General features: G+C 41.7%; 1 protein-coding gene across 3 annotated transcripts in view; it reads right to left on the minus strand.

Moving 5' to 3' along the window:
* Window positions 1-16,340, minus strand: part of VIRMA (vir like m6A methyltransferase associated) — a 52,014-nt gene that overhangs the window by 16,784 nt on the left and 18,890 nt on the right. For all 3 annotated transcript variants that reach the window (XM_090040340.1, XM_090040342.1, XM_090040339.1), the window contains exons 2-10: window positions 9,556-9,671; window positions 9,237-9,323; window positions 8,518-8,566; window positions 7,053-7,221; window positions 5,954-6,076; window positions 5,263-5,547; window positions 2,448-3,597; window positions 1,126-1,617; window positions 195-349 (exon numbers count right to left, since the gene is read on the minus strand). In XM_090040340.1, coding sequence (XP_089896466.1) covers window positions 195-349; window positions 1,126-1,617; window positions 2,448-3,597; window positions 5,263-5,547; window positions 5,954-6,076; window positions 7,053-7,221; window positions 8,518-8,566; window positions 9,237-9,323; window positions 9,556-9,671 — 2,626 coding nt within the window. The remainder of the gene's footprint in view (window positions 1-194; window positions 350-1,125; window positions 1,618-2,447; window positions 3,598-5,262; window positions 5,548-5,953; window positions 6,077-7,052; window positions 7,222-8,517; window positions 8,567-9,236; window positions 9,324-9,555; window positions 9,672-16,340) is intronic.

A 16,340-nucleotide genomic window follows, 5' to 3' on the forward strand; every position in this document is an offset into this window, starting at 1 on the left:
GAACCCTTATTAACATAAATAGGAAAAATTATACATCTTCTCAGTGACTCAACCTAATCATATGTCGCTAAAAGGGGAATTTCAGTATATACACATTATCAAAGTCAGATGATCATGAAGTCCTAATTACTAGTATATAAAAGGTTTCTGCTATACATTCTGAACAATTCACTTGATAATAGCACATACTGTACCTTGCAATTTGGTGTTATTTTCATCAGCCTTACAAAGCTTCAACAGAGGTGCCGAGTGCTGTTCCAGCATTTGAACATCACTGGAGGACTGAACCACCAGCAAAACAAGTATGCAGGCATAATTATAAGCAACTGACTTCTTAGACTTGGAGTCACTGAAACAGATAAAGGATTTCCTTAAATGGTACGTTGCCATACTGGGCATTTGAGGGATCCTCGCACCTGAACACTTAAGAATCTGCCTATAGAACTCCATCTCTATTACAGCTTCACCTAAAGAAGAAAAATAAATAATCTTGCCTACAAGTGTTTTTTGAGAAACAGATCAAAATTATACTTTGGTCTCTTGATAAGGAATGAAACAGCTACCCACGTGTTAACTGTGTACTTTGTATATTTATTCCGTGGTTTTTTTGCAAACTTTAATACTCGGGAGAGCGGGAAATTGATAGCACAGACTAGAATCAATTAAGTAGTGAGCACCCTTTCTTATACATCTTTGTCAGTGTATTCAGTCTTTACTCCTTAAGTGACAAATTTCTCTAGAAAAAATACTGGAAGCTTTCAAGATTTGGAAAATATGCAATGCAGAAACAGCAATCAGAGTGCCCAGCCCTCTGTACTTGGTTGACAGAAAAATGTTGAAGTTTAGACCAAACAGCTACCTCTTTACTAATATTTTCTAGTTTTCTGAAAATTGATCTAGAGTAAAATACCTAAACATCTTTTTGGATGACCTGCATAGTTTCTAATATGACAATTGTTAACACCTGCCATTTCTAGCCTGCTATTCTACTTTGAAAACATTACTCTGAAGCAATAGCAATTTTGTAAGCTTTCTTCTGATGAATCATTTCTTTACAAAGGAAACCGCTAAGTTATAAATGTTTAAAATCAGTAAACCAAAGAATGAACACAAATATACAGTTACCCTAAAGCTTCCTTGGAATAGTACTCCATTAAAGTAATAAGACTTTGGAGGTTCTTCTCAAGGCTGAATACATGAGCCACAGCAGATCTTCCCACAGGATTAAAAGTAATCAGGTAAAGATTATGAAGTGTTCCCAAGAGGTCCGAATGGTCTGTTTCCTCACTGGCTGTGCACCGCTGGAAGTGGCAAAACAATTCCGAGATACACTGCAATGTCTGTGTTGAATGCAAGAGCCACAAGGCAAATGTATCCTCATTAGCACTATCTGACTGGAGACCTTCTTCTTGATCTGGATCGGAAAACTGACAAAGTCCTCTTATCAACAGGTTTGTTGCTTCATACTCAGATAGGAAAAAGAGGAGACCCTTCTGCGATTGTGCCAGGAACTTCAATACATCTCTGACAGCCTGAAGTACACCAGGATGAGCACTTGTGACTGGAATGGATAGTAGCAAGGTAATACATTCCAAGAAATGGTGACTGTGAAGATATCTGTAAGAGCGTAAAACAAAAGCATTTGTAATACAATCCTGATTTATAAGTCTAACATAGTATCAGAAAAATAATCCAATAATTTTACCAGAACCTCATCTTTTGCATATTTTAAGAAACCATACCGACTTAACGATGAAGTAGAATTCTGAGCTATTTTCACAAAAATGTCAATGCTATGATTATCTCCTAAAAACAAAATTCTTATTAAAAACAATAATTCATACAATAAAAGTGTCAGAAGCTTTAGCCTTGGGAATTTTGTGAATCTGAGTACCCGTATCCTCAAACTTAACATTCTGCTACTATTAGTTCTTAAAGTTAACAATGTTTATTTAAAAAATAATGAGAAAAATGTTTAGAGTTCTTCTATTTTTTTTAGTAATGAGAGACTTCAAAGACATTTTTGTAATGAACAGTTCCTAAGTCCATTCACGATCTTTCTGCTACAAACGCCAGGAGGTCTGATAGTGTTAGGACTGTTATGTGGACCACTGTCCATTGGGAACAATGCCAAGACACTTAACTGCAAGGTCTTTCGGAGCAGAATGGGTTTTTTTTTGTAGAAGTTTACACAGAACTTAGCATAACAGTCCACTATTCAGTCCACGATCTTATTAAGACGGCTAGGGTAGGAAACTAACAACATAACTGATTCCATTAACCAGGCAGTTCTTCCTCACACTTAAAGTGATCTGTGAGCCTTCACTAATGAACGAAAGGCATCAACAGTGTAAAAAAATTTAGCAAAGCATTAGTCACTGCTTTATGCTACTGCATCCACAAAACTGGAACAAGAAACCTAAATTAGCAAACCAGAACTGTCTTACCTGAACAAGACAGGGTAGGGATCATCCCTTTCTGGGGGTCCTGTAATGCGTGCTGTCGTCGGGAAGGATTTTACAGGTGGCTGAATCATTGTATGAGGTGAAGTCTCCAACAAATGAAAGATTTCTTCTAGGAGGCTAATAAGTTTTTCCACCTCTCCTTCACTAATATTTGAAGATTCCAGAAGATGGTCCATATCCATAGGAGCCTCCACATCATTTTCATATTCTGGGTTGGTTCTCTCAAGTCCAAGGTCTGTATCCTGCTCTGACTCAGTATGATTAGGAAGGGGAGGAGTACTCTCTGCTAACTGGTCAACAAGCTTTTTAATGTCTGACAGAATCTCATAAAAGTGGCACTTCTGCAGAATTGCTGAACCTGCAGTGAGGACTCTCACCGTCTGATCTAATAGTATGAGTTCCAAGAGTTTCTGATAGCCACTTTTTTCATGTGCCTCTAGCCTACCTTTCAAGAACATATCCATTCCTTCAGTCATACTGATAACGCTATCCAAAGCTTTAAAAGCATTAAGTTTAAGGGAGGATGATACATGATCTGCAAACAACAATTCAAATAGTGCATTAATAACTCCTGCCTGCAACAGTCCCATTATTCCTTGAGTCTCACATTCTGCTAATGAAGACACCAGCTTTGTTCCAGCTTTTACCTGTCGAACGTTCAAAGCGATGGGTTGCCTGAGAGCTACCTGCAGGTTTAAAGCTTGCATGGTCCAGTCTACTAGTTGGGTAACATAGTCCTGTTTTGTGTCCTTCACTTGCAGGTAGCTTAGGCCCTTCACTATTAAACTTGGAATTTCTTCTAGAGCCGTGACCCATTTTGCACCCCTGTCCTCCTGATATAAATCCAAGAGTTCAATTAATTTAACTGAGGCTTCGACTGCCCCTGAATTTTCCTTTTCTGGATCTTGGTCCCTTATCTTACCAACTTCAGTCTCAAATACAGTCTTGTATGGGCAGCTGAAGTACAACAGAGGTCCAAGCTCTCTTTCGTAAGGCTCGTATGTCACAGGTGGCACTGAAGCCAGATCCTCAGGAGTATATTCAATATCAAAGCTTGGATACTTAAATGTTTCACGTTCCAGATCAGCAATTCCATCTTCATCACTTGAAATCTGCTCATAGCCATCATCTCCTGAAAAGAAGTTTTAGGTTTAGTTTGTTAAATAAAAAGCAATTATGTACACATGACTAGTTTATAAAACTTCAGGAATGATTCATAGTACAAAAGTAGTACATAAACTGCTGCTTAGAAAGTATGAATTCAAAACACTGAAGATATTCTTTGCTACTATAATTAAAAAGCACTATTGTGAGGTTACTCCTTACATAGGACAGCTGCAGAAATTCCATGCAGTTGGAAGCAAAGATCCTAATTCAAATAAGATAAGAAATCCAATCATTAAATAATATTCTAGATAACATCACATAATAGCAGCACAATCATAGTTAGTTATTCTTAAAAATCTTTGGTTCCAAAAAGCTAACATATACTAAAGATCTGCTAAAAATCTCCCTCTGGTAAACTCTATTTAGCCTTGACACTTCAGATAGTGTTATGTCGACAAAGGCAGTGCTTTCTTGTCTTCCTTAACATTCACTATGTTGGAGCTCCATTCCGCACCGGAGCTCCAACAAACCAAGAAAATACAGCAGCCGTCTAAAATTTTGCTACTCCGCTAAAGAACAAAGTGCAGTGACAGAAACAGGCCAGATGCACTTCAGCAAAGAAGTGCTTTGTTTCATACACGTGGCAAGTTAGGTATCAGAAAAATAGTTAAACAACTTTTAGCACTGGAAGAAATTCTGACCAAACATTTTTCTGTTTATATTTCTTTAATAAGTGCCTTTTATCTGTATCTATAGATATAGATATAGATACAGATAGAGAGTTCTCTCCCCCTTTTAAACAGAAAAAAAATGTTTGCCCTTTTCTTTAAAAAAATAAAGCACCTTCCTTTCAGCATCACTGATTCAAAATAAAAAACTAAAATAAGCTTGACAGTTTCTTGGGCAAAAATACTGTTTCAAAGCATAAACTATCTATAGATGCTTAACTACAAAAATTGTCACTCATAAGAACTTGATCAGAAAATCAGAGGTAATGAATGGATTTTCCCTCAGAAGTCATGCCAGATGATTTTAGGGATCTTTTTTCCTCCTCCTGAACAAGAAAGTAGGAGATTTGCCACTTAGGCACCAATAAGTAGCGAATGATGCAGTCACTTCCTGAAACTGCAGGGGTTCTTGGATTATCTCATCTTTCCCTTCTCCTTTTTGTATAGTTTCATGTATCCATGACAATTTAATCTAACTTCTTACCAAAATATTTGCTCCTTCATCATGAAAGCACATGAGACTGTTACTGTGGGACTGTTTTGGAACACTAGATCGGAACTCTTTAGAAACTGTATATGTGAGAAAGATCTCTAAATTATCATAGCAGATGATTAATAACAGTTATTTCAACATATAATAATCAATTAAGTGAACAGGCATATATCTGACCTCATAAATGCCAGAATTTAAGTGTACAATATAATACCCCTTTGCAGCCGCTGGCTTGGAAGAATTTGATCTTTTAAAAAAAAATAATTTGTGCATTATTCGCAACCGGCTTCCAAGTTATTTTTATAAAATCAAGATGAAGACAAGAAAAATGACTTGACCCAAAGTCACACACTGCAGTAGAGGCAGGAAGAGACTATGTCTCTTCATTCCTGTCATCTGCTTATACTATACTATACTACCCTCCACTGTCAATAAATCTTGGCCATTTTTATTTTTGCATATTACCTACCTTCACCTTCCTCCTCTTCTTCCCCTTCTTCTTCCTCATCTTCCTCTTCCTCATCTTCCTCCTCCTCAGGAATACTCTCTACTGTATGCCCATCATCCTCTTCCTCATCCTCATCCTCCTCAACATCCACATCTTCCTCCTCATCCTCCCCATCTTCTGGCTGGTCCTCCTCTACTTCTCCTTCATCAGAGTACTGGCTTTCTTGGTGAATGGATGTTCGATCAGGAGAAATGGGCTCAAAGTAATCCTCCCTGTGATCAACATCATCTTCCTTTTCCCCAACCACTGGAACGATGGGAAATTAAGAAAAGAATCCTCCAATTACCAAATCCAATACTTTAACAGTATGTTTAAGTGTTTTGTAGTGGGAATAGTGGAAATACAAAAGAACGTTTTTAAGCATTCAAATGATCTGGCAAAACAACTCACCATAACTAGTTAGCTCAATAAGCTGTTTACATAAACAGTGTATGCGCTTTTAATTCATAACATGCAACCCTAGATTGCTATTTGATTCTACAGTTCTTTAAGCGATCATTAACTGCATTTCTTTTCTTAAAAGTGTATCTGTGATCCTCAACAAAAGCAAAAAGTTCATCTGCCACAAGGTAGCACGGCAGCATTTTTTCCTCTCTCATCATGTACAGCTGTGCAACAGACATAAAGAGAAACAGACTGACACTTGTTATACCTGATACAGGCATGGGTTCATCTTCATCATCATCAGGAGGTGGAGGGCCTGGAGGAGTCCTTGGGCCCCTCGGCTGCGGTCTTGGAGGGCTGCCATTAAACTGATCTTCTTTCTCCCCATCAACTACATTTTTGTTTTTTGAAAATGAGTATTTTAAAGGAGAAAGAGGGAAAGTACAGAAGTTTTTGATTTAGATGTCATTCTTGATTAGAAAACACTCATTTATCAGCTGTACTTTTGCCATGCAACACATGGACAAAAAGTGATTAAGTAATGCCCTTCCTGAAGCCTCCCTGGATAAAAAAAAACAACAACTCGTTTACTAACCATTAATTCTAGGGCAGTAATTTTAAGTTAACACTACATTCTACATTTATTGTAAGGACTCATATTAGATCATAATTTAGAGCATAACGTTGTAATTATTTGTACTGTTGTTTGATAGCATCAGATAATACTATAAATTCTACTATTACTGACTAAAGACATTTACAAACCAAACCTTAGCCTGAAGGTGTACATTAGTTCTGTCTTTCAGTCTGCCAGTTAAATCTCCAAACAATTCCATTCTTTAAAATTACATTAAAACCAAAATAGCAACTTGGTCAAGCTTTCTGCACAGAAGCTATTCTTCTCCAAACATGATCAATCTTTTTTTTTTAAGCAACTTGCAAGGCACAAACAAAAAGCTAAGTAGAATGGTGAAGCTTTCCTTCACTCTTTTTATCTACTCTTGATCATTAACTCCATTTTAGAAGTAATGAGTTTGGTCACCTATTCTTGGACTAAGTCATATGAAATGCAACCTAAAAGAGTTCTTCAGTTCCTGTTTTCTGTAAGTATTTTTCAGTAAATCACATTCACTTTTTCAGAAGCATTATAAAAAGAGGAACTTATTAAGAAATGTTTCACCTAAATCTGTAAGAAGATTCAGTGTTACTGATTAAAAAAAACCAACCAAAAAAACAAAATACTACCTCAACAGGATAATTAAGTCCAATGAAGTCTCTGATGTAAAGATTTCCTACCTGCAGTTCAGAGATATTTTAAATAAAGGAAACGCTTGATACTTTTGTTCTCATAGTTCTGATTTGCTCACCATGTTTTGGGTTTCTTTTCAAGCCAGGCTGTTGTTGGGGAGGAGGTGGTGGGGGAGGTGGTGGAGGTGGTGATTCTCTGTCATGACTTATTACTCTATCAACAGAGCCATATATTGCCAGGGTCAGGCAGTTGTACCAGCCTCTCAGAACCAATCCATCTGTGTTGACCTGATTCATAAAATAAAATGCAACAATTAAAAAGCACTGGTGAGTGAAAATTCTATACTTTAAATCTTATTCAAAGAGCGCTGTATCAGTAGCCACATAAAAACACTCAAGGAAAATGGAAAATTAATGAGCTTTACACCTTTCCCTGGCTTTGAAAGAAAAAACTCAAAACATTTTTCGTTACATCAAATAAGTGATTTTTACTCTCCAAAACATCCATTTACAACACACTGTCAAGGCCATTCAAACCAGTTTATGAAAACTTGCCTTGGCGTGGGTAACATTGAAGCATTGATCTAAATGCACCAGATGCCAAAGACGAAGTTTGGAAGTACACTACAAGCATTTAATATCAATTCTGATTTACAGTTATTGTCAGCTTACTAGTACCTGTAGACTAGTAAGAGGTGAAAAAAAGATCTGGCTTTTCAACATCCTTTATTACTTACACCAGGGGTACACAGCCTCCAACCCATGAGCCAAATCCAGTCAGTTGGGATCCACGTGGATTAGGGCTGAGCCCACCCACATCGAGATCAGGCTCCAATTCTCCACCTGCCACTCCCCCCGCCCAAACATCTAGATTTGTTTTGGTGTTTTTAAGATAGGTAGAACAGAACTAATTATGAGATTCTAATACGGGGTGACACTCTGCCCAGATACAGCAACCTTATCTCACTATCCTTTGGTTTTTGTCACTCAGTCTTACCAACTGAGTTAAACATCTACTAGGGTGATGTCATCCATCTGATGTTCACTGTAGTCCTGATAGGCGCTGCCAAGGTCAGCCTTTTTGAAACCCATATCACTTAGGGTATGGACAGATGTAACATCTAAAGCAGTGGAACACTATCAGATATTAAAGGGCTGAGCCCTTTGTCATGCTCTGTACAGCATGCACGCTTCATCTGAAGAGCTTCTAAGTAGTACTTGTTTTCTTCAGAATTATTTTTGGAGCACTTCTGCCATTTTCAGAACATTTCAAAGGGCATTTACATCTGTCTGCTTGCCCTCTGACATATTTTAAATACATACGAAGTTATTCAAGTGTTATGTCTGTCCACACCCTTACAAGGGCTCTAACTTTAGGCTTTAACTTTTAAAGCATTGGGCCTAGTGTATTACCCAACTGAGGTGTACAGATTTGTTTACAATAAGCATATTAAAGATAGGTCTAACACTATGACTATTTTGTACAATACTAAGCACACTTAATAGCACTACCAAAGAACACAAATAGCATCCAGACAGGAAAGAAAAAAGGTTCAAATCACAGCAGAAATAAGACATAATTACCTTTGCATTGGGTCTAAAAATAATTGAAGTGTTCTCATCGTATTCAAGGCTGTTAAACAGAACACACGTTTATTTTTCATTTATTTTTCAAAACCTCTTTAAACAATCTTAAGTCCTAATGTTTCTATATATCACCTGTATTAATACTTTACGATCATGGAAGAGGCAGACTCCAAATCAAAACATTGTACAATGTATATGCTCATTAATTTAAGAATGCAAAAAGCCCAACATACATTACCGTATGTGGGTAATATATGCTGACATTAAAGGGAGCGTCAATTTAAGAACAAAAGATGCTGGGGAGGTAGGGAACTGTGGGAAGGCATCAGGAAGCAGGAATAGGCAGGCCAGCCCTACAATCCTCAGTCCCATATATACTTTGGAATGGATCAATCAGATAATAAAGCTTTAGAAAAGTTAAACTATTCCAAGAAATCTTGAGAACATCTAGTGATGAAGCTGGGTCACAGTGGAGGACAGGGAAGTGAAGCAAGTTTGCCTACATAAAATCTCTTATTAACAATATTGATTATGAAACAGTGTTTGCTAGAATAAGCTATGCCAACCATACTACTTTATATTCTAGCTAGACAATGCAACTATGCATGCTATTTAATATTATAACCTGTAGCATCTGTACTATAAGATCCTAAAGCTTTATTTAAGAAAATAAAGAAAATCCTCATCTATTTTAAAGTAGTTTTGAAAGTACTTGCCTTCCCAGCCTGTCAAAAACAGGAGCACTTGGCTTGCTGACATTGTTGAAAAACAGGTCTAGCTGAAATGTATGTGGAGATGTCTCCCTGTAAATAGAACACAGGTGAAAATTAAACCTGTCAAACTTCAGTTAAGCAAAATAGAACACAACACACAAGTCCTAAAATCCAAGATTCTCATTTGAAAAAAACTGAAAGAAATATCTTCCATATTCAGTGCATGCATAAACTTAAGACAGCTTTTTAGACTGCAAAACAAGTCCCAGACAAGAGGGATAATATACCTGAATCTCTCTGATTTGTACTGCCTTACACTTACCCATAGGCCCTGTTGTCAGGCAAACTGGTGTGAGCTCTTACTCCAGGAGGAATGACACGTACTTCATTTATGTAAACAACACATGGAAAACGAACGACATCTATATTGGTACTTTGCTGAAAACAAAACAACAAACCAAACATTAAACAGTTTTAAAAATGCATTCTTGATTTCAATTTATATTTAAGACTTATATACTCTCAATAAAAAGAGCACCTGACATCATTACTATCTACCGTTTTTTAACATCTAGAAAATGGAATTTACTATAAGACAGGTGCCCATAGGTCTCACATTGCCATTATAATTAATATTACTATAGGAATTCTGGGCAGAAAAAAGTAACAGTAAATGAGCATGGATTCTCTAAAGAGGACTCTATTCACACTGGAAACACTAGTTTATGAAGAAATTGTTTATAGAACGTCTTTGGTTCAACAACTGTGCCATGACCGAAGAATGAACAACACTATTAAAATGTTTTTAAGACCGATTTGAAATAGAGGTGCACCGATAAAGATTTTCTTGGCTTATACCAATAAGCTCCACCCACCCCTCCCTGCCCCAGTCACATTTGTGGCATTCAGTGCTTTTACAGCGCCCACCCCAAGCCTGGCCCTGGCCCAAGTCCACGCCACGCCAGCACTCAGAACACCACGGCAGCTGCTAAGCTCCAGCCCGGCCTGGCCCACCAGTGAGGAGATGAGGGTGTATCCAGGGTCACCCTGGCTCACGGGAGGGAACCCAGGCATTCGGGGGCCTTGGCCCCATGGGCGAGTGGAAATCCAGGTGTATGCCTTCTGGCCTGTGCCCCCATACTGGAGAAGGCACTCCAGAAGGCATTACTGAAGAACATTATTAGCTATAACAGCCAAAAAAAGCCAGTAGCTGATAACGTAAAGTTCCCTATTATCAGTGCCAATCCAACAGACAACCAATATACCTCTAATCTGAAATTAAGAAATGATTTTTTACCAGCTGTTTTGAAAAGCTCGCATTAACACAAGTGCCATGAAACCAATTTTTGAAAATGGTCACTGGCTCGCTAAAACAAGTTTCTATAATGTACAAGGAACCTTTAGATAAGCATTTGTCAATCCACGAGTCGCAACCCAAATGTGGGTCACAAGAATATATGAGTCATGAACAAACTTTTAAAATAGATTCTCCTTTAAAGGACAAAAATGTGGGAAATTCTGGCTTTTCCCTGGCAGGCTGGCAGAGTTCCCCCCAACCCCCTGCCCCACACACTGCAGGGCTAGCAGGCAGCGGGTCAGAACTGGCCATCGATGTTTACAAATGGGTCCTGGTACAAAAAACAGTTGAAAACCACTGCTTTAGATCAACCCTACAGACCTATCCTGTACCCAGTTGCATGATAAAGAACCTCACTCTCAAGGACTGTCAAGTTCGATGACTGTCACATAACAGAGTTAACCAAACTAAGATACATGGCTTTGACCAGGGTGCGAATGATAACATCCACAAAGCCCTACCGTACGGCCCCCGATGCCATCTCTGGTTCTAAACTGACCCACATGCTCCACCTGCCACCCTGTCTAGGATCTGCACTGCAGGCAACACCCTGCTACCCTCAGCCAGTCCAGGACACACAGTGTATGTGGCAATACAAGTCCTGGACCAGCCAGGGGTACTGATGCCGCATGCAGCACAGTCCCAGACTGATGGCAGGGAGAGGGGAGGAGTGTTCTGGAAGAGGGACTTGTAAAGCTGTTTGCTCTGCAGAATTTTCCTTTACTTTAAACAAATGCATGATACATTCACTTTTCATCTAATCCTGTCACTTCTGCAAACACTGTGGAGGTATCCCTCTTTCAGTCCACTAAAGCACATGCATATGCTTATGTATATGCATATATACAAACTGTGTGCATATCCTTACACACTCCTATTGAATTTCATAGAGATACTCACATGCTTAAAACGAATCAGAACCAAAAGCACAATTTATAATGCACACAGGATTCATGAAATGACATGTGTTTTGTACACTGGATTAAATTAATATATTTTATAGCACATGCAAAGCACAGTTTAGAACACTTGGAGCCTCGACTTGTTCTTTGGGCACACAAAGCCTATCTTCACAAAAGAAGCTAATGACATGCTAAAAACTACACATTAGGGGGAAGACAAAATGGATGAAATCTAATATTTAAAAGGTACACGAGCTGGCCAAATAAATATTTCTCATTTGAATATTAAGCAGCACTTCTGAATGAAGTGCAAATCAAGTACCACAGCCCATTTTGGCTGTACGAGTTACTGGGGAAAGGAAGAAAATGCAGTTTTTACTTGTTATTACAAAATAAAGTATTTTATTTTACTCTCCTATTAATTAAAAACATCTGAACCCTTTTGGCATAAACAGACTTTTTTTTCACCTTGAATACTGTAAACATCAGGCGCAAAAAACTACATGCCCAAGGGCGAAACCGTCAAAGCTGTAAACCACTAAAAACTCTGGATAAGATTCTATGCTGTGCCTGTAAGAAATGGTGCAAAACATGCACTGTGGACACGTGAAAATGTTGGGTGAGGCCAAACACAGCTTTAAGCCTCCTGTGGGCATTCCCACCCCTAGGCTGCTCTAGGAAGTTCAGGAATCTCCCCAACTCCCTTCAGTAACTTTGGTTTGTCCTTACAACACTGTTAGCTCCAGGTATAGAGCTGAGTCTTACACCACAGCCTGCTGCTCTTGTCCAGACGATTCTCCCTCACTTGAGTTAAACAGTGCTTTACACTTGACCTGGTAACACAGTACCTCAGGTTATACTACCTCGGACATCTGTTTATTCATTCATGCTATAAACCTGGAGTGTTGATTTAGCTAGACTCAAGCGCAGTAATTGATGTAGTAATGCAAGATTGCTGCAGCAAACATCTTTCTATAGCAGAGGCAAGCAAAATATGGCCCACAGGCTGAATCTGGCCTGTGCCTTCCTCTGCAGCACTCCACATAGGAACAAGTCCTGATCAGGGCTGCCTGTCCCACGCACACCTGCCCACAGCTGCCCACGCCTGCCAATGGCACCACCCCAGCCAGCACGCACAGATTCCCAGCAGGGCTGCTCCTGCAGCAGCCTGGGTACAGGTCAGCTCTCCCCGCCACTCCCAGAAGCTCTTCCTCCTGCCCCTGCTGTGCTGCTCCACGTTGGAGGGGGCAGCAGAAGGCTACAGCAAGCGGTTCCTGCCCCGGGCATGCAGCTCCTGGCTTCCTTCCATCCACTCGGAAAGCAGCTGGGAACTAGGAGTTGGAGCCAACTGGCTGCAGCTTTGCTAACTACAGCTGGAGCTGCCGGGCTGCAGCTTTCCTCCCACACCATGGCACAGCAGGGGCAAAAAGAGAATGAGATGCTAGGGGCACGGGGAGCCAAGCAGCAGCAGCAGCAGCAGCAGCAGCAGCAGCAGCAGCAGCCCCACCAGGAAACAGAACTGGCCAGCACTGGGGCCAGGCTGTCGGCAGATACACGATGAGTACAGGCAGGACTCAGCCCCATGCAGAGCACTGTCGGGGCAGCCATGGGCTGAGTGGGGGCAGATCACCTGCACCACCCAGGTGAGCTCTACTACTACACACAAAAACTCTGCCTCCCCAAACTCTGCCCCCCACCCCCCAACACACACCCCTCTGGCCTGCTCCCGGGACCTAGTGTGTGGGAAGCCACCCCCGCCCCACTACACAAAAGTAAGACTATTTTGAGCTACTATGCAATTGCCTCTATATACACTACTCAAAAACAAAAATCAGGACAAAAATTAAATTAAATTTTTATAGTAGATGTTTGATTTTTAGTATATCATCTGTTTTTATCTTTAATTTGTTAAAATCACACCGTCTGAAAGATTTTGTATGTGTAGCCCTCAACAGCTCACCAGAACTCGTTAGGTAGCCCATTACCCAAAATAATTGCCCACCTCTGTTCTATGGCCTTGTCTACATTATGGAACTACTACTCCAAGTCAGCTAGCAAAGCTACACTGGCAGAACCCCCTAGGGCAGCAGCGGCCAACCCTGTTTGGCAGGCATGCCACAGATTAGCTCCACACCCTTTCCAAGTACCACTCCAATCTCCTTCTCCTGCCCCGTACACTACTCTACTTTCTGCTCCCTGCCTAACCTGCTGCTCTTTCAACTTCCTGATCTATCTGCCACTGCGTCACCTGTCCCCACTGCCATATGCTACTGTGCCACATACAGGCTGCCACATCACCTGTGGTATGCATGCTGCAGTTCAGCCACCCCAGACTTGACAGATGCCAGCAGAAGTTCTTCTGCTAGCACAACTGTACTGCCACAGAAGCATCCACACCAGCATTAGACATGGGTGCAATCTATGTACACCTCTAGCTGACATTTCTATACTACAATGTTCACACACGTTCATACAATGCACAGCTAAAGTTTAAGTTATGTCAGACCCTCCAAGGGTTTTCAAGACTGCACAAAATTGGGAAGGGCTCAATTTTTATTGATCTAAATTTTCATGATTACGTGAAGTTAGAGGTGTGGAAGCAGACAATTTAGCAATGACAGTATACTGTTAAAAGCTTTACAAAAATCACCTCACCATCTAAAAAGTAAATATTCATAAATCAATCAACCACCTGCTTTAAAGCATTCTGTTCATTCATTAGGAAAAAGCCAGGCAGGGAAGGACCAAAAGAGGAGGCCAGCAGCACCCCCAGAGCTCTAGAAACACAGGGAGAGACAGGCAGCCAACCTGGTCCCCAGCACTGAACCAACCTAGGCAGGGTACAACCCTGCCACCAGGCTGGAGCCTTGAATACTTTTCCCTCTTCCCCTCTGGGCTTTGGGTAGGGGTTTGTTTAAGTAGCCTACTATCTCCCTCCAGCCCACTTCTGGCAACAGTGAAGGAGCACCTAATTGCTTAATTGATGAATTATTAGGGCAGAACCAGCACTAACTGCTTGATTGCCAAGTCATTAGGCTGCCCATTGTTTTCCTCTTTAACCCCTCTACCCAGTCCCTCCCACAGAGGTAAGGGTTTCCTGTTACAGTCCCCTTTCTATAAATTTTGATTATAGAAGGAGCTGCTGTGGGCTCCTGCTCTCCCCACTAACACCACTGCCTCTCCTGGATCTACAGCTCCCCTCCAATCTTGGAGGAAGGGAGGCCTCTCTCACTACCACCAGCACCAGCCACCACCTGCTGCCACAGCCGCCTACAGCCAGAGGGAACCCTACAACCAGTGGGGCCCCTTCATCAGCACCACCACCTGCTGCCCACTTGCAGCACCCCCTGTGCTTGTTCTCTTGTGGCACATCTTGTGCTCCACTCTCCCTCTCCTGGTGTTGCAGTATGGCTGAGTAAGCCAGCAGCGTGCTTCCCCCCTCCTTCCCGTGTGTCCCTGTCTTTTTGTGTTCCCTCCAAGCCCCAACCTCATGCATGCACAACACCCCTGCCTAGTGCAACTGGAGGAGGCACCCTGGGCCTCCCCCACCCCACAGCAAGCCACTTTTCTTCCCTCAGGCGGGGGGTGGAGCCCACAGCTCCACCTCTCTCACCCCACCCAACTCCTTCCCACCTAGCCTCGGATGGCAGCGCAATATTCTCTCAAGTCCAACCAGGGGGCAGCCAATGAGCTCTGGGAGACCCCTCAAGTCCAGGGAACTCCCTTTGGCCGGCCTCCCCCAGAGGGGACCACAGGGCACCTCAAATCCAACCAGGGCAGGGGAAAAGACAAGGGCTCCTCTTCTTCCTCTTCCACAGGGGGTGGGAAGGGTCCTTCCACAGATACTTAGGGAGCAAGGAAAAAAATAAAAGTAATCAGGCTCCACTGTGGGGCAGCCCACAGTCTATGCCTGTGAAAAGGCAGAACTCCTAAATACATACTTTGCGTCAGTATTCCTGAAACCCAGCAGGGGCTGCTCACCTGACTAGAGGGCCAGGGAACAGGGAGAAGGTAACAGCCTACATGAAATCAGCCCAGAACAGGTGAAGGATCTTCCACAACACTTGGACATTTTCAAGTCCGCTAGGCCTGATGACCTACACCCAAAAGTCCTAAAAGAACTGGCCAAGCTTATAGCAGCATCAGGGGCCAAGCTGTTTGAAGAGTTGTGGAACTCGGGAGCGGTCCTGGATGGCCCTCTTCTAGTCAATGTGGTGCCCATCTTTAAGAAAGAGAAGAGGGATGACCCCACAAACTACAGACTCACCAGTCTGACTTCGGTCCTGGGTAAAATTTTTGAAAAGTTGGTTAAAGAGACCATCAACTACAAGCTGGTGCTAAAAACCAACCTGCACGGCTATCGAGGGTAGATCATGCCTGACAAACCTTGCATCCTTCTACAACCAGGTAACTAACCCTCTGGCCAAGAGACACGAGGCTGACATCATCTACTTACACTTCAGTAAAGACATTGGCTCTATCTCCCAAAACTCTCTAACAAACTGGAGAGTGCTGGGCTAGACAGACACTGGGCTTATAAGCCACTCCCAGAGAGTGGTGATCAATGGGATGGCCTCATCCTGGAGGGCAGTCTCCAGTGGTGGCCCCCAGGGATCAGTGCTTGGACCTGTGCTATTCAATATATTCATTAATGACTTGAATGATGGGGTGGAAAGTGCAATGGTTAAGTTCGTGGGCAATACCAAGCTGTGGGGAAACATGGGGACACCAGAGGATAGGGCAAAGATCCAGGATGACCTTGACAGACTGGATTTCTGGGCGGAATGAAATCAAATGAGGTTTAAACAGGGAGAAGTGCAAGGTCCTTCAGCTGGGTAGGAAGAAACT

The sequence above is a fragment of the Crocodylus siamensis genome, chromosome 3 (assembly GCF_052110815.1).
Source record: "Crocodylus siamensis isolate JL-2025a chromosome 3, ASM5211081v1, whole genome shotgun sequence".
Classification (NCBI taxonomy): Eukaryota; Metazoa; Chordata; order Crocodylia; family Crocodylidae; genus Crocodylus; species Crocodylus siamensis.